This window comes from Cucurbita maxima, unplaced genomic scaffold, assembly GCF_002738345.1.
Source record: "Cucurbita maxima cultivar Rimu unplaced genomic scaffold, Cmax_1.0 Cma_Scf00001, whole genome shotgun sequence".
NCBI classification, from domain to species: domain Eukaryota; kingdom Viridiplantae; phylum Streptophyta; class Magnoliopsida; order Cucurbitales; family Cucurbitaceae; genus Cucurbita; species Cucurbita maxima.
This window is the reverse complement of record NW_019272017.1, coordinates 3,627,035-3,653,181: the sequence shown is the minus strand read 5'-3', so window position 1 is coordinate 3,653,181 and position 26,147 is coordinate 3,627,035. Positions and strand designations below refer to the sequence as shown.

General features: G+C 36.7%; 4 protein-coding genes across 5 annotated transcripts; 1 reads left to right on the top strand and 3 right to left on the bottom strand.

The window, feature by feature from the left end:
* The first annotated feature begins 1,005 nt into the window (after nt 1-1,005).
* Nucleotides 1,006-8,496, top strand: LOC111478739 (respiratory burst oxidase homolog protein A-like). The gene is made up of 14 exons (XM_023123172.1): nt 1,006-2,024; nt 2,104-2,266; nt 2,636-2,684; nt 3,426-3,539; nt 4,511-4,933; nt 5,016-5,399; nt 5,503-5,598; nt 5,724-5,839; nt 6,288-6,455; nt 6,556-6,712; nt 6,870-7,052; nt 7,151-7,279; nt 7,512-7,590; nt 7,682-8,496. The coding sequence occupies exons 1-14, from the start codon at nt 1,346-1,348 to the stop codon at nt 7,789-7,791; spliced, it is 2,850 nt and encodes a 949-aa protein (XP_022978940.1). The 5' UTR covers nt 1,006-1,345; the 3' UTR covers nt 7,792-8,496.
* A 1,168-nt stretch (nt 8,497-9,664) lies between these two features.
* On the bottom strand, nt 9,665-12,527 carry LOC111480174 (probable membrane-associated kinase regulator 2). The gene is made up of 2 exons (XM_023125121.1): nt 10,777-12,527; nt 9,665-10,634 (listed from the first exon to the last, which is right to left on the bottom strand). The coding sequence occupies exons 1-2, from the start codon at nt 12,059-12,061 to the stop codon at nt 10,567-10,569; spliced, it is 1,353 nt and encodes a 450-aa protein (XP_022980889.1). The 5' UTR covers nt 12,062-12,527; the 3' UTR covers nt 9,665-10,566.
* Nucleotides 12,528-15,980: 3,453 nt separating this feature from the next.
* On the bottom strand, nt 15,981-21,226 carry LOC111478841 (calmodulin-interacting protein 111-like). 2 transcript variants are annotated; one of them, XM_023123345.1, is made up of 16 exons: nt 20,621-21,226; nt 20,282-20,403; nt 20,103-20,191; nt 19,971-20,000; nt 19,775-19,871; nt 19,543-19,585; nt 19,345-19,445; nt 18,986-19,050; nt 18,407-18,903; nt 18,248-18,335; nt 18,037-18,162; nt 17,388-17,956; nt 17,138-17,276; nt 16,980-17,052; nt 16,759-16,881; nt 15,981-16,358 (listed from the first exon to the last, which is right to left on the bottom strand). In XM_023123345.1, the coding sequence occupies exons 1-16, from the start codon at nt 20,836-20,838 to the stop codon at nt 16,318-16,320; spliced, it is 2,421 nt and encodes an 806-aa protein (XP_022979113.1). In that variant the 5' UTR covers nt 20,839-21,226; the 3' UTR covers nt 15,981-16,317. The 2 variants fall into 2 exon arrangements, with proteins under 2 accessions (XP_022979113.1, XP_022979104.1); XM_023123336.1 differs by having other exon boundaries at nt 16,759-16,884; nt 16,984-17,052; nt 20,621-21,221.
* A 95-nt stretch (nt 21,227-21,321) lies between these two features.
* LOC111479689 (calcium-dependent protein kinase 1-like) lies at nt 21,322-25,639 on the bottom strand. The gene is made up of 8 exons (XM_023124503.1): nt 24,861-25,639; nt 24,514-24,657; nt 23,283-23,435; nt 22,930-23,045; nt 22,583-22,750; nt 22,343-22,470; nt 22,167-22,266; nt 21,322-21,733 (listed from the first exon to the last, which is right to left on the bottom strand). Exons 1-8 carry the CDS (start codon nt 25,579-25,581, stop codon nt 21,650-21,652), a joined length of 1,614 nt encoding a protein of 537 aa, XP_022980271.1. The 5' UTR covers nt 25,582-25,639; the 3' UTR covers nt 21,322-21,649.
* Nucleotides 25,640-26,147: the final 508 nt, after the last annotated feature.

Genomic DNA, 26,147 nt, shown 5'->3' with positions numbered 1-26,147 from the left:
ATTTTTTTTAAAAATATAATTTTAAAATGTATAATCTAGTTTTATGATTTGATTAAAACAAGGTAGACCCATCAAACACGTTTTGAGTTGGATTTTGGCTTCATACGAAAATGAGTTATTTGTGTTGGGCTCATCTAGAAACATTCACAGTTCATTTTGGTCTCTATGTGACACTTTCACCCTTTACATGCTTTTTGGACACTTTTAAAATGCCAAGAGATAAATGTTATAAGAGTGAATAATAATTATATTAATGTGGATAAAATTCGAATATTTTATTTTCATAAATCATTAATTTTTTTTAAGACTATTTCATATTCAATAATATATATTCTTTATTTATTAAATTTCATACTTATTTAAAAAAAAAAAAAGTTGATTATGAAATTAAAATTTAAAATCCATATGGTCCTTTCAAGTTGGTAGGTATTTTGAATAATAATGAAAAAAAAATCAGTTTATCAACTTTGACCTTTAATTAAATGGATGGCAATTGACTCAATCATAAGAATTTTATGGTTAAGCATGGTTTACTTTAGCAATTTTATGTTGTGCGAACTCATAAGAATTTTTTTTAGAAATGCTTGATCATCAAACGTCAAATGAATTTTTCTCACTCGACATTTAACAATAAAAAATAATATATTATTATCGGCCTTAATAATACTCTAATCAAAAGGATTATCATCCTCGAGAGAAATTGAATCATTATAAATTTACAGACAATAATTATAACAGTAATATTTCAAAACAAAATAATAATAATAATAAATACATGAATATGCATTGACAGATAAATTTGACATATAAAAATAATTAAAACTTTCTAACATATTCGAAAATTTTAAAAGAAGGGCTAGATTTGTAAATGAATGAATGTATCTTTTATTAGTATGGTTTGGTTTTGAGTTGTTTACTTGTTAAGGAAGAAAGTTTAATTTAATTTAATTTAATTTAAATCTCATCGTAAAAAAAAAATGACAAAAATTATAATATTTTTCTCCCGCCTTAATTTAATGTCATGCATAGAATATTAGAAAGGAAAGGAATGGGTCCAAATCAAGGGTAAAATGGTAATTAAGAAATGAAAGCAGCGTACATCCACGGTCTCCCCGTCTATGCAAGATTAGGTACAAATACTTTTTGGTTGCTGAAAATCTTTGTCTTCTCCGTTTAGAGCAACTCCTTCCGATTCCGGATGCGCCTCCTCTGCAACTTCTTTTCTCACTCCCGATTGGCTGATTGTTGACGACGGCTGCGGCACCGGTCTGTTCCTCAATCTGTTGATGATTAATTTGTTTCGCAGACTGCAGGCACGTTCCGGTCTGCTAATTATTAATATTCAATGACCACGACTACGGAGCGGGAGCGCCGATACGGATCTGACGACATTATACAACTTGATTCGATGATCTTCGGATCGTCGCTAGGAGCGCAGTTCGACGTGGCGGAGGAGTTTGTTGAGGTGACGCTTGATGTGCAAGAAAACAAGACGGTTGTGCTTCGAAGTGTTGAACCTGCGACTATTATCAATATCGACGATGGCGTCTCTGGAACTTCTGGAACGCCGGCCTTGACTTCTGCTTCGACTTCGAGATCTACCTCGGTGAAGCGGAGTTCGTCGCATCGGTTTCGGCAGTTCTCTCAGGAACTGAAGGCGGAAGCGAGAGCTAAAGCGAAGCATTTCTCGCACGAGTTAAAATCCGAATTGAGGCGGTTCTCATGGAGTCGGAGTCAAGTGTCGCGAGAATTAGCAGCGTCGTCATCAAGTTTGAACACGAACAGAGCTTTTGGAGTAGAAAACGGAATTAATTCGGCTTTAGCGGCTAGAGATTTGAGGAGGCAACGAGCAAAGCTTGATCGAACTCGTTCCGGCGCTGAGAAGGCTCTTCATGGATTAAGATTTATAAGTAGCAAAAATAACAAAACGACTGGCATTGATTCGTGTAGTGAACTTGAGAGCAACTTCAATAAGCTTTCCAAGGACGGGTTTCTCAGCCGCGCTGATTTCGCACAATGCATAGGTACAAACTCGGCCTCAAACGGTTTCAGTACATTTCGTGAATTTTTAATCGATTTCATTGTTTCTTTTTAATTTGAAAGGAATGAAAGATTCCAAAGAGTTTGCTCTCGAGTTGTTCGATGCTCTAAGTCGGAGGCGAAGACTCAACCACTTCGAACAAATTAGTAAAGACGAGCTATTAGAGTTTTGGCTGCAAATCACAGATCAAAGTTTCGATTCCAGGCTTCAAATCTTCTTCGACATGTAAGCACCATAGCGTATAATTTTGATCACAATTTTTTTTTCTCAAAGAATGATTAATAATGTTTTATTCTCCCCCAATTATTATATGCATAAAAAAAAAGTAATTTGGTTTCCTAGCAGTTAGCACGTCGATTTGTTTACTAATATTTAACGAATTCGTCTTTAAACAATAGATTATTTTTTTGTGTTATCGAAACATTTCTTTCGATGATTGCATTTCTATTTTAACTAATAGGCTTATTGATATTAATTATTAAGAAAAACAATCGGTCAGTTAATTAAAAAAAAAAAAAAAACAGTATGTATTATGTAGATACTTCCTTAATTAAACGCCTTGATTTAGTCATTTTAAATACCTAAACATCCCAGGGTCGACAAGAATGAAGATGGTCACGTTACCGAAGAAGAAGTAAAAGAGGTAAAAATTCTATTTCCTAACCACTTCTCAACTCATTGCTTTTGATGCTGCTGATGATATTTTAGGCAATTAAAAAATGATTTAAGACCAAAGCCGTTCCGTTTCTGTATATATAAAACTATACGTGCATGATAAGATTATGAAGAAAAATGGATAAAATTCATATATTCTAACCTACACAAAAGGGGGATGATGTCATTTTTAATAGAGTAGCATTGTTATCACCCTCCCCAACTAAAATACAGCTACTTGTATAATTTCAACGATATTATTTACATTTTTTATATAAAACTTCTCCTAAAAGATAAATCAAAAGTGACCTCTAGTTGGTGGGATTCTGTCTTAACCTTTACTAAATTCTCGAATATTTTAAAGTAAATGCTATTGACATTCGTCTAAAAATAAAAGAAACAAATAAACAAGTGCACCTTATTTGTTCTGACTTTTTCTTTCTAATTTTCCTGAATTCTATTGCCATTGTTACGAAGAATTGTGAAGTAGGAAAATTTGCATTTTTCAATTCAGAAAATTACAATTTTCTAACACTTTAGAAATGGTCAGGCGTGACATTTGTATCGACCGGACCGTGGTTCTGTGTGAAAAGAATTTTAATAATTTCCTCATTGTGATTGGTTAATTTAGGGTTGAATATATTTGCTTACTCATAATCTCATATTTAAAAGTTCCTACCCAGAACAATTTGATTTAATTTGTCTAACTTTTCATTTCTCCAATGGGTAGATTATCATGCTAAGCGCATCAGCCAACAAGCTATCTAGACTTAAGGAACAAGCGGAGGAATATGCCGCCTTGATCATGGAAGAATTAGACCCAGAAAGACTAGGTTATATCGAGGTATGCCATCTCTTTTAACCATATAGTACTTAATTTAGTCCTTAAAATTGGTAGGGTTTTGTTAAAAATAAATAAATAAAATAAACAAGTAAAGAAGGTAAAGTAAAAATAAACTGTAAAACTGAGCTTACCCACGTTAAAACTGTTAATTATGTTACTTGTAGTTTAATTAATCTAATCAAGTTTCAATAGAATTTCTCAACCACCGAACGGTTGGAAGGGTTAATATTCCACGTTTTCATTTTTCGTTAGGTAAGGTTGCACCCCAATTCGGTCCATCACCTTCAATTATTTATATGTATTGCATGTTCCTGGTGGTTGAACAGTTCATTTTCGCCCTTTTCGGGTTTTGTTGGTCAATTTGTTGATTCTGTTTTATAAAACGCCAATTAGTCGCTCTAACAACTTGGACCAAGGGAAATACGGTTGGTTGGGCGATTAATATTTCCCTTTTTTTCTTTGCATAAAATATCACAAGGTATGATCTGTACCTTTATGATTGCCAGTTGCCAGTGGTAGACGTTAGCGCCACCACTAAGCCCACGCCTAATTCATCCAGTTTCAGGCGATCTGGAATCATATGACAAATACCGACGAATTCGGCTTTAATTATCCGAAACTTATACCCAGTCTAATTTTAATTCGATGGATTGGCCTCTTTGACTATAAAAAAAAAAATTCACCAAATCTTGGTCTGTAGAATATAATTCCTTTCAATTCTTAGAAGCTCGTACATAATGTTACAATAACAGTAAAAATTGGAATCTATTTCTTGGTCGTTGAGGTGAAATTTATCTGGATCAATTTCAATGTTATCTTTAATATCTGATCCTTCGGGGGAAAATTGCGAAAAATTGTTATGCTAGTGTATAAATATTTCCCATGTTGTAGTGCCCAAGCTAATTGAGAAGAACATTGCACGTAATTTCGACTACCGATGAATTTGTTACTTCCGTTGAGGAATGTTTCAGCTATGGCAATTGGAGACACTTCTGCTGCAAAAGGACACATACATGAATTACAGTCGAGCCCTCAGCTTCACCAGCCAAGCCTTGAGCCAGAATCTACATGGCGTTCGACAAAGAAGCAGAATTAAAAGATTCAGCACGAATGCGCTTTACTTTCTGCGAGAGAATTGGAGGAGAATTTGGGTCTTGACACTTTGGATTCTGATCATGGTTGGGCTTTTCACATGGAAATTTTTTCAGTATCGACATAAAAACGCCTTCAAAATTATGGGATACTGTCTCACTACGGCAAAGGGTGCAGCTGAGACCTTGAAGTTCAACATGGCTCTCATTCTTTTGCCAGTTTGTAGAAACACTATTACTTGGCTAAGGAAAACCAAAATCGGTTACTATGTACCTTTCGACGACAACATCAATTTTCACAAGGTACACGCTGACCCCGATGTTCTCATCTTAGTTTTAAAGGCATGGATATCAGTTCACCCAATTGGTTAACTTACCTGTGTAGATCATTGCGGTGGCCATTATAGTTGGAATCATTCTCCATGCTGGAAACCATCTTGCGTGTGATTTTCCAAGGCTCCTTAGATCATCTGAAGCTGAATATGCTTTTTTGATTGGTGACTTCGGCAAGATTAAACCCAGCTATATGGACCTTGTTAAAGGGTGTGAAGGCGTTACAGGAATCTTAATGGTGTTCTTCATGGCAATAGCTTTCATACTTGCAACGCGATGGTTTAGGAGGAACCTCATTAAGCTACCCCATCCCTTTGATAGGCTCACTGGATATAATGCCTTCTGGTATTCACACCACTTATTCATTCTTGTTTACATACTGCTCATCATTCATGGTCTGTTCCTCTATCTCGTGCACAGATGGTATCTTATGACGGTAATCAGTTAATGATTTTCTTTTGCTTTTGCCTACGTCTCTCAACTAAATGCCCCTTCATTAATGTAAAAGGCTGATTAACATACTAATTTTGTGATTTCAGACATGGATGTATGTCGCTTTTCCAGTTTTGCTGTACGCTGGAGAGAGAATCTTGAGATTCTTCCGCTCCGGATCATACACTGTTCAAATCCAAAAGGTTTGTTTGAATTAAGAAATGAAATATGGGACTAAATTTTAGCTTTCTACAAACGTTAGAGACCAAAATACTTCTGGTTTATAAATTCTCTCTGAAATGTACGGCTATCTCTGTGACACATTTAGGTTGCCATTTATCCTGGAAATGTTCTCAAACTACAAATGTTCAAGCCGCCCCAATTTCAATACAAAAGTGGACAGTACATGTTTGTTCAGTGTCCTGCGGTCTCTCCCTTTGAATGGTAATGAAAGATCAGATTTACTAACGTTTTCTTTTGAACAGTCTTCCAGTTACCCTTGTGTAAGATAAATGCAAAATAACCTCAAGAAAGTTGTCACCTTTCTGAAACAGTTAAACGAACACATATCATCCATACTGACCTCTAGATTTCATTGCTTTTCATCAATCTTTTCCTACCTCCAAAAAATGAGTGTTTACAGGAAGAAAGAAATCATATATTTAAAACGATAACATGTATCATAGTTCGAACTTTGAACCTATGATGCAGAATCCAATGGACTTGTTACTGCCACAGTTGAACTAATAGATTTTAGGTAACTTTTGGGTCAACTCTGTGAACTGCATGGCCATATCACTATTTGATAAAAAAAAAAAAAAAAATCCTTGTAAGTTGATTGAATTATAATAAGTTTTTAATATATTACATACTTTGTAAACTTGGCATGCAGGCATCCATTTTCAATTACCTCGGCTCCTGGAGATGACTACCTTAGTATCCATGTACGGCAGCTTGGTGATTGGACCCAAGAGCTTAAAAGAATTTTCACAGAGGTTTGTGAGCCTTCCGTCTCCGGCAAGAGTGGCCTTCTAAGAGCTGACGAAACTACCATTAAAAGGTTAATATCATCCTTATAATATTCCTTTCGTCTTAGACCTCATTTTAGCATACTGCATTTCCTAAATTTAAATATTGGAAATTTGTTCTGCCCATGTCAGTTTGCCAAAGCTTTCAATTGATGGCCCATATGGTGCCCCAGCACAGGACTACCATAAATATGATGTGCTACTACTTGTTGGCCTAGGCATTGGGGCAACACCTTTCATTAGCATTTTGAAGGATTTGTTGAATAACATTGTGAAAATGGAGGAGCAGGTAGCAAATCAACTGCGTTTTAGACCCGAGAGAATTTTTTTTTTGAATTTCAAATTTCTGGTTCTATTGTGAATGTGATCAATCATTTGTCAAAATCTAATAGCTCTGCAATTCGAGAACAATACTAAATATGCTTATTACATGTTGTTTCTTTTAGGATTCATCAACTGAGATCAGTAATGTGGGCGACCTCAGTTATGTGAACAAAGATTTTCTCGCTCCTAAAAGGAAAAATAGTCTGAAGACCACTAATGCCTACTTTTATTGGGTAACTAGAGAGCAAGGTTCATTTGATTGGTTCAAAGGTGTAATGAATGAAATCTCGGAGCTGGATCAAAGGGTAATTCATGTCCTCATGTTCTTATATTGAGTATACACTTGCAATTTGATTTCATGACATGTCTGTTAATTGGGAGTATCAATTGTCTTGAATTATAGGGGTTAATTGAGATGCATAACTATCTGACTAGTGTGTATGAGGAAGGGGACGCTCGTTCAACTCTCATTACCATGGTTCAAGCCCTCAGTCATGCTAAGAATGGAGTGGATGTTGTGTCTGGCACCAGGGTAAAATCATAATCATTCATTACTGTTTCTAATACCTTTTCTTCATTTCCTTTATGATTGATATACAAATTTGAAAATTATGCCAATATACAATCAACAAAACTTGGAGAAAAATTGTGAGGAATTTAAGTACTCCTATGTTGGCTGATAAATTTAGGGGCCAGGTTGGTTCTTGACTCACTGTGTCGTCCATTATACATTCATAAAAAAGTTTTTATTGGATCCAATACAGGTGCGAACCCATTTTGCCAGGCCTAACTGGAAGAAAGTTCTCAGCAAAATCAGTTCCAAGCACTGTGGTGCAAGGATAGGTGGGTTGATTTCAACTATATCATAATAGAATCCTATTAATGGAACCGTACCCTCTTCTCATATTGTTGTGGTTTTGACATTTTCTACTAGGTGTCTTCTATTGCGGAGCTCCAGTTTTGGCCAAAGAACTTGGACAGCTCTGCCATGAGATTAATCAAAGTGGCTCGGCCAAGTTAGACTTCCACAAGGAGCATTTTTAAGATAAGTTTGGATGCATCATTTCTTCCCTGCTGTCCTCGTTCATGATCCTCCATTCTCATCTCAAAAATATATCAAGATTAAAATTTTCTACATTGAAGTTGGAGAAGCCGAGAAAAAGAAGAAAAAAGAACATAAGATTGACTACTAGTAGAGAGTAGGTAGGAAAACAGAGAGGAAAAAAAATACTAAAGAAGTCGAGTGATACCAGGAGGCTTGGAAGATTTAGCCACAGGTAAAATTGCGAGTAAACATTATGGTTCATGTTTAATTAGGATTAGGAATTTTAAACAGGCCGAGGTTCTGCATTGTATATATGATTACCATTATGCTGAACCGATGGTACAACACACAGCTACACAGGAGAAAGAAGGAAGTTCACCAAATTGTAGGAGATATTTTGGGCATTTGGAATTTGTCATAGCATTCTTCTTAGAGGTTGCAAAAGGAAACGATTCTGATGTTTGGATAAGGGGATGAAATGGAGTTCTGGAAGTGGGAGTCAGCTTTTAATCTTATACTATACTGCCTACCATTATACCTGTGAAAATGCCGATATTTGAATATTTTTGGAACATTCTTTCTTGTATATTTAGGGGGACGGGGGGGATTTTTGTTATTGTTATTGTTATTATTTCCTTAACGCCATGTGAGCACCTTGGATAGTGTCTAATTTTTGCTTTAAAATTTATGCATACTTCTACAGTGCTCCATCCTACTTTTTACTAGAAAATGTTAAGGTTGGGACTGTAGGACTAGACCAAAGAAAATGAAGAGATGTATAATGGATTTTGAAGCTAAGTAGTCTCTCAAGTAGGCAAGTTAAACTCAAAACATTAATAATAATTCTGAATCTAAATCTAAGTCAATAATCACCTCCATTAAAGAAGTGTCCATTCAAGATCCTCCTCCCGATAGATAAACTATATATATATATATATAGTGGCTTCTCTTATCCTGATTTAAAATTCTAGGCGAATCAGAAGACAGAGGATGAAGACAAGAAGTCTCCTTTTCCCTAAATCGAGACACATAGATGAGATGACAAATTCAAAAAACTAAACAAGGTTGTCACATGCGGACTCACTCAAAGAAATCCATCCTAGTTGAAAGTGGAAACCCACTATTCCATTTCCGCTATTATAATAACAACGAGTTAAATTTATGGGTACAAGGGAAGAACTGGTGGTCAACCTCCCTGGCTGCACATGTAGTAGGAGACAAACTATTACCATTAATCATCTGCCTAATCTCTCTGTCAGACAAGACAAGACAAGACAAAACAAAACAAAACAATACAATAAAGGATAGGAAGAGTGGAGAAGTGAAAAATAGGGCTTGTCCATATTCTACAAGGTTGTCACATGATGCCTCTCCTTTGCCTCTACCTCATCATGCTCATCATGCTGGTTATTATGTTCCCAATGTGAAAGCAATGAGAGAGAAAGAAACATAGGAAAAAGGGTTGGAAAAAAAAGCCTTATTCTGAGGTAAGTGTTCTACAAAAACACACCCCTTTAGGCCTTTACTGCAATAAAAAAGGAGAATCTGAATCATTTTTACTCGTGAGATTTTGGAAGTTTCTTCCTCTCCTTCCAATCAATGATGCAAAAACTCAAATGGGCTGGTGACTATCTATGAAGTTTAATCCAACTATTGGAAAAAAAATTCTAACTTCTACACTTGTTGGGACTAAATTCTAATCTGCCCTGCCTCGAACTACCGAAACTAAATTTATAATTTAACTAAGAAAACCAAAACTTCAAGCACAGTTCAGCTTTGGACAAAATGGATAGAGTAGAACATAGAAGAGGATGGAGTGATGGACAAATATGGTGTTTAAAAAAATAAGGGCGGAGAAAACTTAACACAGAAAGCTCCAAACCATAGTTGGACAATTCTCCACCATCCATTAAGACTACAATACGATTATATGTACTTACAAAAGATTATGACTTGAAGAAAACAACCAACCATAATATGGACAATATGATGACAATTTGACATGGAAGAACAGAGTATTATTCCCAGAGGCAGTGATTTTCATGGGACCAAATCAAAACCCTGTGTCTTGAAAACACAAAATTGGATCTATAAACCCCCCCTAATATTAAAACATTAAAATAAAAAAACCCTCAATTGATCCAGGCATTCAATAAACCTCCATAAAGTCATTTATCTAACCCCCACATGCTTCCCTTTACTCTTACTTTTAGACCATAATTCATTGGATAAAACAAGAAAAAAAGAAGGAAAGATAGAACCCATTTTCTCTGTTTAAGTAAAACCCCACTTTTCCCCAGTTCTCTGACCACTAAAGACACTATTTTTGCCACAGAGATGGCTGGCCTACTGAGACCCACATCCTTTACCAATCTAAAAAGCCAAAAAAAGCAACATAATTTCAAACCGCCCACTTCAGCTCAGTGATTCTTAAAATTTCAATTGGGGAAGGCATAGGAAAATCACATACATACACGGGGCGCCCAACTCTGCTTGCTTTCTATGTATCATTCATCACTTCCTAATACTTTTTACCCTTCACTGGAAAAATATTCAAACTTTTTACTTAGAAGGCCAGAGGAACCCACAAATTCAATCCTTCCTAACCCAACAGATGAACATTTACATATAAACTACATATATATATATATATATATATATATATATATATATTAAGCGAGAGAAATGTGAAGGATATTGACCAAAATTTTCCCGCCTGTTTGGATTGAAATTTTCTCATGGATTGATGGATCGATCGCTGTTTTTCTTTACCTTCAAACAATGGCTTTTTCTGTGAAATCTGAAGCTTTCTCACGCAGAGACAGCAGGGAAGACTCTGAATCTGTTGTTTTTGGTGTAGAAGAGACACAAAAGAATTGATCCATTAATGAAGTTGAAGAAAAAAGGTGAAGCTTTTAGTACAAGTAACAGAACNGTTTATGGTTTTTTTTTTTTTTTTTTTTTTTTTTTTTTTTTTTTTTTACCTCTAGAGGCGTTGAAGGATCTCTTGCAATGAAGAATGGCGCTCTGGATTCCGTCTTGTTGCTGCAGAAGTGAATCGTCCCTTCTCGACGGCGCCTGCCCGGGTGGAGCCGCTGCTACAGCGGAGGATGCTGACCGACTTTTCCCCAAGTGCTTGCAAACCACTCTTAGCTTGGCTGGCATGTTCCGGCCCTTTGTGTTGATGGTCGTTGTTTGTGCTTGTACTTCCACAAGTTCTGTGTCTGTCACGGCCTTTTCCACCGGCGGGGAAGTGGGTGGCGCCGCTATTGAAGGCAGTGNACCGGACTTAGCTCTGGCTGCCCCCAAAATCAGCTGTCCGGATAACCTGAACTTCTCGCCGTATCTCCGTGAAACCCGAATGTACAGAGGCTTCACCATCTTTAAGTACTTTTGCATTATTACGTCTTTTGAAAATCGATTTTCTTCCGAGGTTAATTCGTCGGAGCTTTGTTTCTGTGCTTTGTTGTTGTTGTTGTTGTTGTTGTTGGTGGTGGTGGTAGTTCCAGCCGAGCCTCTTGAACTGTTGTCTCTGGTAAACAGAGACATGATCGGAACTTCCTCTACCTTCAGTTTCACGGCAAATAACTTACTTTTCGTTTGATTCTGGCTTTTGTCCGATTGGTTCTCGTTTTTCTCCGGTGGGTTTTCCGGCGTCAGTTCTGTTGTCTCACCTTTAGTCGGTTCCCCAACAGATCCATCCGTCTCTGTTTTCTTCTCCCCGTTTGATTTCGATTTCTTGAGACCCGACATAAATACCCTAAACTTCGCGGCTGATTTCAACAATGTGACACGAAGCTGGGGTTTGGAGTTGGGTTCAGAACCGCCATTGGAGGAAGCTTCAACGGGGACAAGCTTTCCCTTAAAAAACAAGTCATCCGAAGGAGAGAACGTAAGATTAGCATCGGAATGTTCATTGGTAGAGCCAGACGAGAGCGTGAAATCGAACTCCCTCTCACCATCCGAGTCCCCATCTTCTTCATCATCATTCTCCTCCTCACTTCCATCATCACAGTTTCTGCCATCTCCATCTCCCCCCTGTTTCCGACCCTCATCCTCTTCAGGAACAGCAAACTCCAAATCAAAGAACGGCCCATCATCGTCATCCTCATCCTCATCAGTCTCCGCCTGGTTCCTCGCAACGGCAGTGACAACAGTGGCGGTGGCAGCAGATGAAGTACTGCTGAAAGCAAAATCAGCGGCGGCAGAAGCAGGCGCACCACCCCCGCCGCCTCCTCTCCAGTATTTGAGCAAGCTGAAGCTTTCCATGGTTGGGAGAGCCAGAATAGAGAAATGAGGAAGAGGGATTAAGGTATTGAGAAGAAGAAGAAGAAGGGAGAGGCAAAAAGGAAAAGAGGAGTAAAGATAGGGAGAGAAAAAGTGGGTTGTTTGGAGAGGTGAGTCAGAGGTTCAGAAGAAGGACATGGTAATGGTTGTATTGCAGAGGAGGAGGAGGAGGAGGAGGAGAAAGAGACGAAGGGTTTTTGAATGAACTTATTTATTTTTGTCGTGGAATTTGAATGCGTGATTTGCAGAGAAGTCATGTGAGCTCAGTCCTCCTCCTCTGTTCACAATAAGAAAGACAGTGACAGAGTAAATGAAGGAAGAAGCAGAGGCATTATTCGAAAACCTTTTCAACCTTTTCCCGTTTTCCCATTTCCCTCATCTTCCCTTTTTAATTGTAAAGGACTTCCCTGCTTTTCTTCTTTCTCTTAAACACAATTCAACAACATTTACTCTTTCTCCCCCCATTTTCATGAATCAGAATAGCTGCCCAAAACCAACCTTCCATATTTGTGGGATATTTGTAGGATTAGGGCAAACTCATTACAACAACCACCACGTGGGTAACAAATGATATCAGAACCATACGCATAGTATACCAATAAGGAGGGTGGATGGTGAATTCCCACGTTGGTTGGAGAGTAGAGCTAGACCCTCTATTATAGACACATTTTAAAATTTATAATTATAGAGAAGAAAAAAAAAACGGAAGAACAACAATAATTTATAATTATAGGATTGATGCGTATTTGAATAACAAAAAGTTGCATTGTCGTTTACCAAAGATATCTGAAAGAACTCACCATTTCTATTTATATTTTTTAACCATAAAGTCTGTCCTAAAAAACAAAAACTATAAAGTATCTTTTTTTCTTTTTTTAATCTTATCAAAATAACTTAATTATTCCTTTTCCACCACCTTTCTCCAATAAAAATAAATAACTAAATAAATATATTTTCCTTTTTTTTTAAATGCATCTGACATTTACGTGACATGAATGATAAAATTTATTTGAGAAAAAAGAACGTAACATATAAAATAAAGAACACCTGCACCCGTGTAAGAACTTTAAGAGAGTTAGTAAGAGTTTACCTTCTTCAAGCATGTGCTCGGAAACTTGAACTTTGGCTGAAGTTTCTCTTCTCTTTTCCGATTTGGTGGTCTTATTTTTTTTTATACTTCAACTCGTTTTATTTTATATATGTGCGTTAATTGGTTGAATTTTAGCTATACCTATTTTAAAACAGCTCTTTAGTTGGGTCCAAATGTAAATCGTCTTTCTTTATCGTTTGCTGTTGGAGAAGTCTAGTGAGGTCGATGGAGTGTATTTGCATTTAGTATAATTCAATGTAGGTAACGTAATAGGTTGTGGTCCATATGGCCCCATTGTACTGAGACCATACCCTCCCAATCTTAAATGGGCCTCCGCTCATTCATTTCTATATAAATAATTTATTTGTTAGTGAAAGTATAGAAAATGTCATTATAATATTTATTTTTTTAACCTAATGTTTGTTAATGAAGAAACCATATGCTCCAAATTAATGTATCATAAGCTGTTGGAAAAAGATAGGAGCTTGGACTTTCTATGCTTTTTTTTTTTTTATGGATTTAAAATAAAAATTAACTTTTTTTAATGAAAACAATTCACCTTTGATCACAAAAAATTACCCAAGAAGTCAATATTTTAAAGTCTTCATTTTTGTGAGAAAATTAAACATCAAATAAAAAAGTATATCCAATCATAAATAGATCCTATCATCGATATTATCCCGTCCACTTCTGGATAATTTGAAAAATTAAATCTCCTTAAATAACTATATAAAAATAAGTCTATAAATACTATTTTTATTTGTTATCTATTTTTTTACAATATATTTTTAAAAATATGTCCAAGAATATATATATATATATATATATATATATATATATATTTTTTTTTTTTTTCCATTTTTTTTTTTAAAAATTAGCTAAAATTTTAATTATTCTAATAAGAAAGATAAAAGAGAAATGACATGAAAAGAATTAAATTTGAAAAAAGTAAATAGTAATGAAAATAGGACCTAAAAATGGTCTTTAATTCTACATTTTAGAATGATTATTAAGATGTATTAGGGTTGTTTTAGGCATATAGATTAGATTGATAAATTGGTTAATAAGAAAAGTAATCAAAGTTAATGGAACAATTAGCTCCAATTTGTTCCCCCCGATGAAGATAGGACAAAATTAACCTCAAACAAACCAACAAAGCAAGTAAGATTAGGGTTAAATAATCTTAATTTTACTTAGCTTGGTTCCTTAATTGGAATCATAATGTTGGAAACCTGTCTCTTCTTTATCCACCTTTGTCGGACCTTCCTTCTCTTCTTCTATTATTCTTTTTTTTTTTCTCTCCTAAATAATAATGATAATAACCATAAATAATACTTGAAATTTTCATTCAAGCAATCGTTAGTGTTTGTTTTTTAGTAAGTGATTTTATGTACATAAATTTTATATCTCTTCGTGTAGTATTTTGGTGTTGGTATCAAAATCTTAGTTTGTGCGACTATGAGCAACACGTCTTAGACAAGCATGATCGTTATAATTGACACGATTTTGCTCTTTCTCACCTTATGAATTATGATTCATTTAGATTCACCTAATACAACTTTAGTTGATTGATCTGATTGGTGGTATGATGGGAAAAAATGAAGATTAAGGGAATAAAAATCACTTTAAAATGGGAATTTTGAAAAAGAAATGAGTCAAAGGAGAGCTCTATTCTCAATGCCCTAATAATTGCTTCATTCCAAACTTCATGTTTGATAATTTTAATTTATTATTATTAATGCTCAAAATTATATACAAGAATTATCCAATTCATAGATTTGAGAAAATTTGTAATAAATTTAAAATTTTTTAATTTATCTATTAGATATATTGATTATTATAATAAATATTAAATGTTATAAAATATTGAATAAAACAGAATTGAAGATTTAGGAATTAAAAAAATGATTAAATATTTAATAAAGTTTATAGATGGTCAAGAATTCAATATAAACGGGTTTGAGAGAGATTTATTTATTACATTACTAAATTCGGCCGAAAGCAAAAAAAAAAAAAATAATAAAATAAAAATAAAAGTAGCCGAAAAATAAAAGAAAAAGCATCCCCACTTAATAATAAATCTAACTATTTAAACCTTAACTGATTTTGACGTCTAAATAAATGTCTTCTATTTTATTTTTAAAACCCCTTTAATTCCATAATATATTAAGGGATAATTCAATTGATTTAATTATTATAATTATAACAATTTTTATTTAATTAAAAAAATATAACTTTTTTTTTTTTTTGTTTAATATTATTGATAGAATTATTTTATTGGGTTATTTTTTGTTATAATCAAATTTAAAGATTTTATTATTATTTTGTATTATTAGGGGAATTCAATAAGATTAAATAGAGAGTAAAAATTGTATCATTACCAAAACCTCTAAAATTTGAAAGTCTTAACAAAATGATGATCTTAAACTCACCCTAATTCTTATTTATCATTTAATTAAAGTTTGTATTTAATTTTCTATTTCCTTTTATAATATATGCCTATAGTTTTAGGGTTTACTTTTTAGCATGCTTTTTTTTTTTAACTCCTTTTGTCTTATTTGGAGAATTAATAAACACTTTTACTCGTTCACCTCTTCAACTCAGTAACACAATTTCATTGCCTGACGATTTCTGAAAAGTATTTTCCTGTTTTTTAGAGGGAGCAAGAAACACGACGGTATAACACTATCAGTCTCACAATTCCATTACTTGAACCTATTTATTCTTTATCCTTGAACTTATTGGTTTTTTTGAGTTTTAGTCGAGAATATATAGCGTTGAAATAGTGGAAATGAGGGGAAGAAAGGAAGTAAAAGAAACAATTTGATACAAAATATATAAAAGATAAGGAACTCAGAACCATAAACAAAAAACAAAAAAGAGGCTTTTGGTTTGCTGTGATTCCAGCACCAGCCGATTGAAAGAAACTAGTTGGGTATGTAATTCCCAGAGCAGAGCCACATAGAAATGGAACAAATCAAAGCTTTCCTCATATTTACACAAACAAAGCTTCCTCACATGGAAATAAGAGAGCCCTAAGAGTTGCAGCAAATCACAGCCATTCATGGCCTAACCTCACAGGAAATAAGACAACTGTTGCTTCTTTCTTGATCCTCCTTCCCCATATTGCTCATTCCATTGCTTCAATTCACTCATCATTGTTCCTTCTGCTGCAAAACTGGCTGCAACCTGCAACCCAACAACTTGTACAATGACATTCTTATAGTTGTTGTTGTTCGGGAGTCATGGACTTGTGGGAGTGACACAAAAGGCAATCAAACGATGAGGAAGCAAAGAAATGAATTTTGGTGGAGTTGAGAAGACATTATATGGGATCCTACATCGATTGGAGAGAGGAACGAGTGCGACTAGGCCCTGAATGTGGGTGAATTGTAAGATCCCACATTGGTTAGGGAGGAGAACGAAGCATTCTTTATAAGGGTGTGGAAACCTCCCCTAGCAGACGCATTTTAAAAACTTCGAGGAGAAGCCCAAAAGGGAAAGCCCAAAGAAGATAATATCCTCTACTAGCGGTGGGCTTGGGGGTAAATAAATGTGGTAGAACAACAAGGAGATGTTTCGTAGTTACCTGATTCTTTGCTTGTTTGAAGTCCTCCATGTTTAGTGCTCTGAGGGTGATTACTCTTTCTTCTTTGCCATCTCCTGCTGCATCCCCTACTGCATTCTGTGCCTCCGCAGCACTTTGTTTTTTCTCCTTCAAAGCAAAAGAGATGGACAGGGAAATGAAGTATCTAACTTGAATACAAAGCAAATAAAAGGATACAAATATGGCTACTGATTCCCTCACACTTACCATATCCTTTAGTCTTTCTTGCTGGATTAGTTCCCGAACGGGTCGATAAGCAGCCGTCATGCAGAAGTTCTGGTTTCAAAAGAAGTTCTGAGTGAAGAAACTAGTAACAGGATTTGGTCCTTTAAGAAGTAAATAGTAAGTTATGATAGCAAACCTTGAGATCACTTCCACTATATCCTTCTGTCATTGTTGCAAGCTCCTTCATGTCTAGTCCTTCTTCCACCTTTTCCTTCGCCAAGAGAGCTCTCAATATATTTTCTCTACTTTCAGGTGTTGGTAACCCCACCATTATTCTGTTCATAAAATTATAAGGTTGATCCGAAAAAAACATCTGAACATATAAGATATGCATAGCAGAGGGTGCATCACGCGTTGTTTGTGAGTGCATTTAGAACCACAAGTACCTTCTCTCAAACCGTCGAATGATGGCTTCATCGAGGTCAAATGGCCTATTTGTTGCTGCAAGAACCAGCACACGCTCCCCTGAATTTGTCAAGAGTCCATCCCAATGAGCCATGAACTCATTCTTTATCTTTCTCATTGCCTCATGCTCACCGACTCTCGTCCTCTGCCCGAGCATACTATCAACCTCATCTACAAATATGATGGTGGGAGAGACTTTGGCTGCCAATGTGAATAAAGCTCGAACATTCTTCTCGTCTTCTCCAAACCATTTGGAAGTTATGGTTGACATCGATACATTAATGAAGCTTGCTCCGGCTTCTTTGGCTATGGCCTTGGCCAACATAGTCTTTCCAGTTCCAGGAGGTCCAAACAACAATATGCCTCTGCAAGGCTTCAAAAGCCCTCCGAGAAATAAATCTGGCCTTCGAAGGGGAAGCATTACGAGTTCCTGAAGAGAATCTTTTATCTCGTCCATGGCGCCGATATCAGAAAATGTAACACCAATCTCGTTCGCTGGTATAACCTCTGGCCTAATGCGTTTCTCGAACTCATTGTCTGGTGGAACTTCCTATGTAACATTTGATCATAATACAAACATCAGTAATGCAATTCACAGAGCCAACAGAACAATTAAAAGTGGAGACCTACAGGGGCTTTTGCAGCTGGAACAGTAGCCTCTCCATCAGTTTTCGCCACGGCTGCAGGCGCTGCTTCACTTTTGTTTTCAGGAGCTGCGGCACCAGCTTTTGCTTCGGGTTTCACCGCCCCCGACTCCTAGAGATAACAAATTAAAGCTCTCAATAATCTTGTTCCCTCGTTCTCAAGGTTGAAATAAAATGGTCAGAACTAAAATATGAACCTTTGAAGCTTCAGTTTGTGCTTCAAGCTGTACAGTGTTTTTGCCATTGGATTTTCCTGATTGGAATATGTTCAATCCATGGGACAAACTGCTCCAGGACGAAACCTATGAGTACTTATAACCGACGATGGGAACTCAAACACGAAGGACTAATCTTACCTCTTGCTCGAGATGATCAGTTTTCCATTTCTGTATTCAGGATCCTTGTTGTTCATTAGATGATAAGAAATTGCAGACACCACAATCTCTTCTATGTAGTTGCTGAGAACCATGGTATCAGCAACACAGATCGAGTCGAGATCATCACAGTCAAGATCGTTCGCTGAAAGAACTTCTATTACATGGTTTCTGTTATCCTGAACCTTGATCTTCTTCATATCCTCTTCCAATTGAGACTTCCAACTGACATGCTGAGATTCATCTTCAGGTGGCTTGATCTCGATATTGTATGGAAAAAGAGCAGAGAGCCTATCATCCACCTCGATATAATCGTTGCTTGAATCGGTAGTACGCGAACCAAGAACCAAAATGGTGCCTGACAGCTTTTGTAGCATTTTCTGGAACAAGTTATATACCCTATTTGACTTGGATAAGAACCTATCTACGTCACGAAGATATAAAACAATGGGACTCGCTTTCGATACATATAGAAGAACCTGCAAACAAATAAAAGTTGTGTTCTGACCAAAGTTCTAACAAATTTCAGTTGAATCAATGAAGAATGCTACTCATTATTACCTTATACAGACACTGTATAAGAAGTTTCTCCTCAAAAGGCCATCTGGTCATGAGCTTAAGGGGAGCTACAAACAATTAAACTTCAACTAAGTCAAGAAATCAGTGAAAAGAACAATCAAAAGCAGAGTCTGGCTTCAAGCTCGAAAAGAATCACAAAGCATCTTCAGCAACCAATGAGTAGTTTATCGATATGCACTAAAAAAAAACAGTTATGGTTGCTGATTATCTGTGCATTTCTTCAAACAACAATCTCACTCATCGAAGGAAATTTAGAAATCATGAGACAAGTACTCGGACACTTCGTTTGAATATTTTATGTTCACCAATCATTCATATGAAGATTTGAAAGGCAGGCAGACCTGGCTTCTCAACATTGCCTTGTGTTGCAAGGTTATTAATGTTAGCAGCAGCAGAGGCGTTTCTTCGAAGTTTCGGGAGACTGGGAGATCCTTCCTTTCCGCTGCAAATTCAAACAAAATATGTATATATTTTCATTTAATCTCAACGATGCTTTTCTTAATGACAGAATCGAGACTTAAATAAGTCAGGCAGCATACCGTGATGCAAGTTCCACACCACTACTTTGCCTTCGTAATGAACCTGCAACACAATGAACACGAACTCGTGTTGATTAGCCAAAGATCGAAAACGTGAAGAAAAACAATATTTCCAAAAGAAAAAACTCTAAACATGATTCATATCATAATGTTTCAAGCTAAATTTGAAGGATCCAATGATTAGGAACTTCATCCATCATTATAGTTTAAAAGTTTTAAGCTAAAAACCAACCTATTTTTTGTTGTTCCCTGGGTTGAAGGATTGAAAAGGATCCAAATAAGCCAGACAATCTCTCCAATGTTGACTCTGAAGTGGATCGTCTAAAACCCTAATATGATCATTCAAAAAAAGGATCAGAAATTTCATTGCACTTACAAACATCAAGAAAGATCACATCTTTTTAAGTTTAGAACAGCCTTACAGATACCTGAACGGTGGTGCCATATTTGCTCTGAATCTGAACCCAACACAAACAAGTGAATAATTCCAAAGAAGAAGAAGAAGAAGAAGAAGACAAGCAAACCCACCAAACTTGCACGAGAGAATTCAGAAATTTCACCTTTAGGGAAAAGGCAGTTATATCTAAAAGCAACAGTTTGGCCTCGAAGTAGTGAGCCAATGCCTTTGCAAGCATTTGCTGGTAAAGTTCTTCAAGAAAGGAACAAAATACACACAAAGATGACAAGTTTTGAATGAATAGAAAAAGTTTGAATAATATTAAGGTAAATCAGATCAGACCTGTAGGTCCGGAGAGTAAGATGGCTCGACTTGCAGGGGAGAGGTTTCGAGTAAACTTAGAAACTTCAGCATGTTTCAAATGGACATATGCAGCACTTGTCAATACAACTCGTGTCTGTTCACTGTCGTGATCACAATGCAAAATTCCAACCAAACAATAATACAACTTATTTCTTTCCAAAGAAGTAAGCGTGATAATAAAGTTAAATGTTCAAATTTTCATATCATTTTTCTCTTTGAATTTATCGTTTAACATTCCTTATAGACATGCGTGCGTGCGTGCATGCATGCAATATGAGAATAAGAATGAGCAATAGAGAGAGGGAAAGAAAAGGGTACCTGAGATAGTAAGGGAATTGATCAAAAGTGACTTTGCTTTCACGACCATCAACAATGAGTTTAAGGATTTCGTGTTCCAATTTATCAGCAGTGATAACGTTGGACGACGAATTACAGGACGACCATTTGGTGATGCTCTGTCCGGTGGCCAAACCCAGCCCCACACCCACTCCCACGCCGACACTCAACGCCGACACCAACAAACCCTTCTGCTCCATTATCAAACCAAAACAAAACCAACCCTTTTCCAACGCCACAATATGGGAACAGACGCACCGATTGTTTCTCCTTGTACTTCTAGGCGGAACCAGATCTGATCTGAGGAGGAGATTTGTCTCGTGGGTGTGTTTCTGGGTTTGCAGTTTTTTAAGGCATATACCTCGGACTGCGAGCCTTTTTCTGTGGTGGTTACATGGTACTGTGTCTGAATCGGGTACCCGGTTTTACCTTTTTTTCGGAGTCACACTCACACGCGCCCTGCTCACCTTTCCTGTTTTTCCTGTCTCCCTCTCTCAAAGTTTGCTCCCAAATGCGAGCCATGGAAGGACGGTGTAGATAAATTAGAACCTGCGGATGGACTAAAATAAAATCCACAATTTTGGATTGTCTGTCACACCCTTCAAGGGTTGCAGTATTGTCAATCTCTGTTTTTTAAAATTTTCTTATAATAGCTTTGAAAGGTTTATATGAAAGCAATCAGATCAGAGCACAAGAACAGTTTCTTTATTTTTCAACAACAATAACAGTGTGGCCTTTTTCAAGCTCACTGATAAAACAAAACTAAAGATGGGTACATTTTTCTCTTCCTCTCTAATCATTTGGTGGATTTACAGACTGACATTACATTTTCATTCTAAAGAACATTACATTCCTAGGAGACTTATCTACCCAAGCATATTAATATTCTTATACACTCAAATCTCAGAATAACACACACAAAATGGCTCAGAATAGTTGAAGTTTCCTGTAAACAAAACTTCAACCCTAATGGAACAGACAACACAGCCAAAAGAATGAAGAAACTCAGCTTCATTTTTGTCGTCTGGTTGTTGTCAACTCCGGGTTTCCTTTCCTCATCATTTCAACGAATTCGTCGTAGTTTATTCGTCCATCCTGGTGTAAATCAACCAGAAAATTTTCATTAGCAAGAGAACAAAACATCATACAGAATTTTGATGTTGTTTGGAACAAGACTGTGATATGAAACAAGTTTCTAGCACCATTTTCGTCTTCTATGGAGTCTTCGTACATGCTGTTCTAGAGAAAGATTGAGCTTACCCTCATGTGAAGAAGTTGCATTAACTGAATTGAGCAATTAAGGAAATGCTGATGGAAAATTATAACCTTACTTGAACAGAATCTGTTCTATAGGTTGTACCTAAATGCTGATGGAAAATGATGTAAAGTAAAACTACCAAAGTCACATACACAATTTTCTTCACATTTTATACACCTATTTATGTTGGTATGACTTTGCTAGAGAGAAATTGATACTCGAAAACCGATGCACTTGAGGAAGTAACTAAAAGGAAGAACAGAATTGTACATTATCCGTGTCAACTTCTGCGATAATCTCCTTTATTGTTTTTTCATCACCCATATTGTACTTCTTGAGGGCAGACTCCAACTCCTCCATTGTGATATACCTACGGTATATGTATCAGAACAGCGGATTAAGTCCAAAGCCAAAACCATAGACTAAAATAAAACAGCAAAGATTACCCGCTTTTGTCTTCGTCGAAGTACTCAAAAGCTTTGAATAAGTGATCCTCTCTATCGACTCTGTTCATGTGCATCGTAGCTGTAATAAACTCGATGTAGTCGATTGTTCCATTTCCATCCACATCAGCCTGAAAAGCACAAATAGTTTTGTCATTGATGAAGTGACAGAAAATGTTTTCTGTAAGTTCAATACAAATAGAGAGAAGAAAGGCATAACAAAGCGGAAGAAAGTAAAATTACTGCTTCCATCAGCTGCCTAACTTCAGTCTCGGAAAGCTTTGTACCCAGTTTCGGAAGACCAGCCTTCAACTCCTCGAAAGTGATAGTTCCACTATTATCGGTATCCATTGACTTGAACATCTCCTTTAATCCCACAATTTCTTCTTCTGAAAGATTTTCAGCAATCACCTACAGAAAATGAATTAACATTTTAAGATATGTACTTAAAGCAAGTACAAACACTTTGTTTTAATTAACTTTTCAGCTCTGGTTATGGAGACCTCCACCTTCATCAGTTTTTCTCATAAAATTTGTTCGAAGGAAAATTAGACACTTTTTAAGTGATGTTATGATGGAGATTCTCCCACCTTTAGAGCTACTTTCTTGAGTTTGTTCATTGCTCTGAACTGTTTCATTCTAGTCAAAACAGCAATATCAAGAGGCTTGTCAGGTGCTTCCCCATCTTCTTTCATCCATGGATGATCTGCACGTTATAACATAAGAATATCAGTCGACGGGCAGTATAAAAGAACATTAATGAAAAATTCCTGTGATTATTTAAGCATACATTATTCATTGCCTCACCAAACTGCAACTACATTATCATTACTTCAGTTTTATTTGCAGGGGCAATGTGGCTAAAATTTCTGGTAGATAATTTTCATCATAGAATGTGTAATCATTTCTGTTAGCATGATCTGTCTTGGAGATGGAAACTTACTTAGAGCTTCAAAGGGGGATAATCGCTCTTTAGGATCAGACTGTAACAGCTTTCGAATCAGATCTTTGGCACCACTGGATATGGAAGGCCAGGGATCCGATGAGAAATCAATATGTCCCCGAAGAATAGCATCAAAAATACCTTGATCATTCTCTGAACATGAAAAGAATTTAAAAAAAGAAATGAGGATCTAAAACCACGAGTTATTTCAAGAAGAAAAGAGTTCTTAAATACAAGAGAAACTTATTTACAAATGAAAACAGATAAATTTCCAGCAATATAATATAATAAAGAAAATAAATACTGATTAACTAAAAAGGAAATAACCAATACTCCCCCGTTTGAAGATATCATTTCCAACTTGTTAATCATGAGATGCCTCTTTGTTAACACATAAACAATTTGCTCTGTCGTAGGAGGGCAGAAAATGCATATTACTCCCACGTCATTTTTCTTCTTTATGAAATGTTCATCAACCTCAATATAATTTGTTCTATCATGAAGGATTTGATTGTGGGCAATGGAAATCGCTGCCTCGTTGTCATAATAATTACACATAGGCATCATCCGAGAGAATTTCAGTTCTTCCAATATCACTTTATCCATATACTCTCACAAATCGTATGGACTAAGTCCCTAAATTCAACTTCAACACTACTTCTAACCACTATACCTTGCTATTTGCTTTGCAAGGTAACTAGATTCCCTCCAACAAAGGAGCATGAACCAGAAGGCAGCAATGGTGGTGGTCAGCAACAAAGACAACAACAAGCTCATATGCAGACACCCCCACAAATCTGTGTAAAAAACTAGAACGAAGAATGTGAATCTGTGAATGAAGGCCGTGATTTCATGGAGCCCAAGGAGACACAAACTTGTCTGAGGGTGGCATTGGGTAAAAGCAGACGGCTGGAGGCAGCAAACAACAACCGTCGGCAGCAGCCGCTAGGTTTAAGGTTGGTTTTTTAGGATTTCTCAACATAAGAGATAACATTTTAGGAGAAGAAATGGGTTCTTAAATAGAAGGAACACCCATTTACAAATAAGGAAATAAATTTTAAGCAATGTCCTACAATAAACACTGATTAACTACAAAGGAAATGACCAATAGCATGTTATATTACATATTGTACTATCAGGATTAGATAGAGAAACCAAATCTTTGTTCAAATGACATAATCACAAAAAATGAATTGACGTTGAGACTTGATAAAGAGACATAGAGAGGAACCTGCCCAGAAAGGAGGAACTCCACTGAGTAGAATGTATAGTATAACTCCAGCACTCCAACTATCAGCCTCGTGTCCATAACTTCGACGAAGAACTTCTGGAGCTACATAGTATGCACTTCCAACTAGATCTTTAAAAACATCACCTGTATCCTAACAAGCAAAATTGTCATAAACAAATCCCCGCCAATGATTTTCAACATGTCCAACTCACCAATTGAATAGCTCCCCACCCTAAACAGTTAAAGCAGCTTAAAATATCCAATTAACACACTCAGGAAGCTGACTTGAGAGAAAAAAGGATAAAAAAGAAAAGAAAAAAAAACAGAGCAAAAGGATTCACACAGACCTGGTTTGAAGAACACAGAAAGCCCAAAATCCGTAGCCTTGAGAGGCGAATTCTCATCCGTACTCAAAAACAAGAAGTTCTCCGGTTTCAAGTCCCTATGCATAACTCCCATGGAGTGACAATTATGAACGACCGTCACAATCTGCCGGCAAAGCGAGGCCGCAGTGGATTCAGAGTAGTGTCCCTTAGCAATAATACGATCGAACAATTCACCGCCGGCGCAGAGCTCCATAATCAAATTGACATAATGGCGGTCTTCGTACACTTCTTTCAGTTCAACAATGTGGGGGTGCCCGGTGAGATGGTGCATAATCTGAACCTCCCGGCGGATATCTTCAACATCATCTTGACTGATCAATTTTCTAGTGGCGATTGATTTGCAGGCAAACTCCTGCTTCGTTTCCTTGTGTGTGACTAAGTAAGTAACACCAAATTGGCCGCGACCCAGCTCGCGGCCAAAGGAGTAAAACGACCGGACGTCGGAAAAGGACCGACCCAGAACCCGGCCAACGGCGGGCGGCGCAGATGATGACGAAATTTGTTTGGGAAGGGGTGGAGGCGGAGAAGGGTCGGAATCGGGTGGGAGGACTTTGACGACGCCGTTTGAGGGAGGGCGGTGGTCGGACTGATCGAGGGGGTTGCCGGCGAAGATTTGGCGGGCCGGCAGACCACTGCAGTTGCCCATTTCGTATGGAGTCAAATGGGAGTCAGATTGGAGCATCCGAGAGGCGAGGAATTGACGAAATCTCTACCGGAATGGAGAGACTTTGAGGTGATGGATGAGAAGTGAAATGACGTTAATGGGCTTCGTTTTATCGGTCGTCGAGTCAGCTGTCGTACAGGGTACTGTTTATACACCAAGGCGGCAAGGCCCCGCCATCCAAATAATTATTCTCTACCATTTTTTATTTTCAAATTCTAATTATTTTTGGGTATGAAATTAATAAGATTTCAATCAAATTATCTCTTTGAGACACCACTTTTAAACGAATACGTGATTTTGCTTTGGACTTTTCAAAAGACCTCGTACCAATGGAGAGGAGAGTGTATTCTTAGATTATAAACTCATGATCATTTCCTAAATTAACGTGGACACTTTCATCTAACAACCACAAGTTCTTATACTAGGAAAAGTTGCGAAAATCTTGTCTCAATTTTGTTGCAGGTTTGCGCATATTGGTTCCTACTCGACTTGTTCTAGAGTTGGCTGAGTTCATTTTAGTAGCCGAGGAGAGTGGCACATGGGTCAATTAACTTATTTTATCAACACCGTCCTATACTAATTTA